The sequence below is a fragment of the Priapulus caudatus genome, unplaced genomic scaffold (assembly GCF_000485595.1).
Source record: "Priapulus caudatus unplaced genomic scaffold, Priapulus_caudatus-5.0.1 Scaffold449, whole genome shotgun sequence".
Taxonomy (NCBI): Eukaryota; Metazoa; Priapulida; class Priapulimorpha; order Priapulimorphida; family Priapulidae; genus Priapulus; species Priapulus caudatus.
Window position 1 is genome coordinate 13,146 of NW_014577510.1, and position 3,396 is coordinate 16,541.

At 48.9% G+C, this 3,396-nt stretch overlaps 1 protein-coding gene across 1 annotated transcript in view; it reads left to right on the plus strand.

Annotated features, from left to right (window-relative positions):
- The first annotated feature begins 1,647 nt into the window (after positions 1 to 1,647).
- LOC106810535 (basigin-like) overlaps positions 1,648 to 3,396 on the plus strand; it is a 4,954-nt gene continuing 3,205 nt past the window's right edge. The window contains exons 1-3 of the mRNA XM_014813917.1: positions 1,648 to 1,678; positions 2,226 to 2,334; positions 2,907 to 3,176. Coding sequence (XP_014669403.1) covers positions 2,286 to 2,334; positions 2,907 to 3,176 — 319 coding nt within the window. The 5' untranslated portion in view covers positions 1,648 to 1,678; positions 2,226 to 2,285. The remainder of the gene's footprint in view (positions 1,679 to 2,225; positions 2,335 to 2,906; positions 3,177 to 3,396) is intronic.

Here is a 3,396-nt window from a genome sequence, read left to right on the forward strand (position 1 = left end):
TTAAACAAGAGACACCACTGATTACCCTCCCCACGGACCTTCTTCCATCATGAAAGCCATCCTCGGAGAAGAGGTTACGGGGGAGGGGTCGCGGGGGAGGGGTCGCGGGGAGGGGGTCGCGGGGGGAGGGGGTCGCGTGGAGGGATCGCGGGGGAGGAGTGGCGGGGGAAGGGGTCGCGGGGGAGGAGTGGAGGGGAAGGGATTGCGGGGGTCGCGGGTCGCGGGGAGGGGTCGCGGAAAGGGAGTCGCGGGGGGAGGGGGTCGCGGGCTCGACTGGTTTGATCTTGAACAGGCGGTCTTCTCTCGCGTGGAGGCTTCCGCTCTCTGGCGTGTTCGTGCGCATGCGCGCGTGTCGTCTGCTCTCAATGTAACCATGACGCATGCGCATAGCAGCGACAGCTGATTGTCATATGGTTACCATCCCGACTCACGCGCGTCAGTGTAAAGCGCCTAAGCTAAAGTAAGGTAGCTAAGTCTAAGTGTAAAGTAGAGCGCGGGCGGCAGCGCCGTGTCAGGGGCAGTACACGGCATGAGCGACGCGAGCCTTGTTAGTGCGTAGTTCACACCGCGCGCGCGCTCACTCACAGCTGCCCACTGCAACCCAACCTCGACCGCTGCTCGCATGTCCCGCGCTATCTCGTGCCACCCCGCAGCAGCAGCAGCCGCAGCAGCCGCAGCAGCAGCAGCAGCAGCAGCCCATCCGTTGCAGCTGCGCACAGATGGAAGCTGGAAGCTGCCGTGAAGCCGGTCGACTTGTGTGAATCTCCGCTGTGTCGTGCTGTGCGGTGAGAAGTACGTGCGTGCCTATAGGCATACGTACATACGTACATACGTACATACGTACATACGTGCATACGTACATACGCGTGAGTGCTTGGCGTAAATGTATGAGCTGTGATAATAAGTGGATATATTACACCTGGTAGTTCTTATCTTACGGGCGCACTCTTGTAGCGCCCCGGCCTGGCTTGAACCTCATGGTATAAGCCCATCGGAGACGACAGGCTATCATACAAAAATAGGTTTCAACAGTTGACTGTTACTGCAAAAGTGCGATGAAGACTGCCTAGTTCTGTATCCGTATCTGTGTCGGTGTATGGAGAGTAGCTCACTACTGAGCAAAAGTTGTACAGACGGTCTGTGCACATCGATGTTATTTATCGCGGAGTGAAGTGCTTTTATATATGATACCGTGCATTTCAATATAGTTTAGTATAATTTGAGGGGATTTGTGTAATTCGGTGTAATTTTGTGTGATTCGATGTGGTTTGTGTGATTTTGTGTGATTCGGTGAGATTTTGTGTGGTCCGGCGCGATTGTCTGTGATTTTGTGTGGTCCGGCGCGATTGTCTGTGATTTTGTGTGATTCGGTAGAATTTTGTGCTATTCGGTGTGACTGTGTGTAGGTTGGTGTGATTTTATCTGATTTTGTGTCATTTTGTGTGATTCGGTCGGATTTCGCTTGATTTTGCTTGATTTTGTGAGATACAGTAGGGTTAATTTTCTGTGGCTGTGCGGCGTTACGGTACCAGCTCTAATATAACGTTTCTTGCCCTGCTGATGTTTATCGCTACTGACTAACTACGCCTACAGGCAAATAGCTGAAGCTAAAAGTGGCGGGATTCTGTTACATTTCTATTCGTGATTTTCATTCTTTTTGCGCTTTCATCTTTGCCAGGTATTTATTGCCTTCGATTATTGCGCCTTAATCATTTCCTGACTTCCCCGCATTCATTAGCGTTAGATAATTATTGTGGCCCGAATAGTGTAGTTCATCAGTGAATATACAAATATATATATATATATATATAATCTATGTATATATGTATTATACTATGTATTATACGTAGCACTTTACAATAGCTAGATAACGTATCTAGGAGTGGTCTGATCAGTAAATGACTGTTATGCTGTTTCGCCATGCTCTCACTCCTAACGCATATTATAATGTAATGAATGTATTACGCAATATTGGGATATAACGTGAATTCTTTGGATCGTGGAGTTTGTATCGTGAGGTTTGGATCGTGGAGAGGTGCATGACGATGAGGGGAGATGAAGGGGATGATGATGATGATGATGTTGTTGTTGTTGATGATAATGTTGTTGTTGTTGATTATGATGATGATAATGATGACGAGGAGGAGAAGAAGAAGAAGGGGAGGCGTACGGTTCGGAGTAGTGTGGATTCGGTGCACTGATGTCCGATGTATGTCTGTGTGCAGGTCCGTGAGGCGGATAGGGCGATTTACAGCCGGTCCTGCAGACATCTAGTCGGAGACAGCATGCCGCTACCATTAGCTTGGCTTCTTGCTGCTACCATCTTCACGCAGGGTTAGATTTGTTGTTCTTCTTTCTTCTCGTTATCCTCTTCCTCCTCTTCTTTCTCCTCCTCCTCCTCCTCCTCCTTCTCTTTTTATTATCTTCTTCTTTTTCGTCTTTTTCTTCTTCTTCTTCTTCTTCTTCTTCCTCCTCTTAATCTTTTTCCACTTGTTTTACTACCTCTTTCTCATTTTTCTGTTTTTTAGCGGCGGTGGGTTTCTTAGGTAACGACCTAAGAGGCGTGCAGTATATATCGTACGCTGGGGGCGGTGCACCCGAATTTATCTGCCAAGTGTCTTAATTTACTTGCGTCCCTGTAATGTTTAATCGACAGCTGCGCATCTTTCCCGTGTGTTTTTTTTCTGGGAGATAAATAAATACGTCGAACTAGTGTGAAACGAGAGAATGTAGGTTGGCTTATGTCCCATATTAAAATCTCCCTCGATTGAATTTCGAGGAAACTAAACCTAAAGAAATAATATAAAAAATCGCAACGTATAAAAGCTTTTAATATAACTTGCCGAGAGACGGCGTACGCACTTATGCCATGCATGAGAGATCGCTCATATACTTTTTCTCTATAGTTGTTAAAACAGACCAGAGCGACGGAGACCTCGTGAGCGTAGCTAAGATAGGCGACGGAGTAACGTTCATCTGTGCTCCCCCGCGTGGGAACGTGACAGGATGGGCGAGGATGCGAGACGACGCCGACGTCTATATTGCCACTGCTGATGAGAAGTATGATACGGTTAACCACTCGACGGTGCTCACTATCGTTAGTGTGCAGCCCACAGACGCTGGCCGCTACGCGTGTCATCTGGACGACGGATCTAAGATGTTATACCAACTACAGAGTAAGTAGGTTACATCGTGCTGACAGCTGATGCAGAGAGATGTGTGTGTGTGTGTGTGCGTGCGTGCGTGCGTGCGTGCGTGTGTGCGTGCGCGCGCGCGCGCGTGTGTGTGTGTGCGTGTGTGTGTGTGTGCGCGCGCGCGTATTGTGTGTGTGTGTCTGCGTGTGTGCGTGCGTGCGTGCGTGCGTGCGTGAGTGTGTAGTAGAGAGAGAGTAGAGAG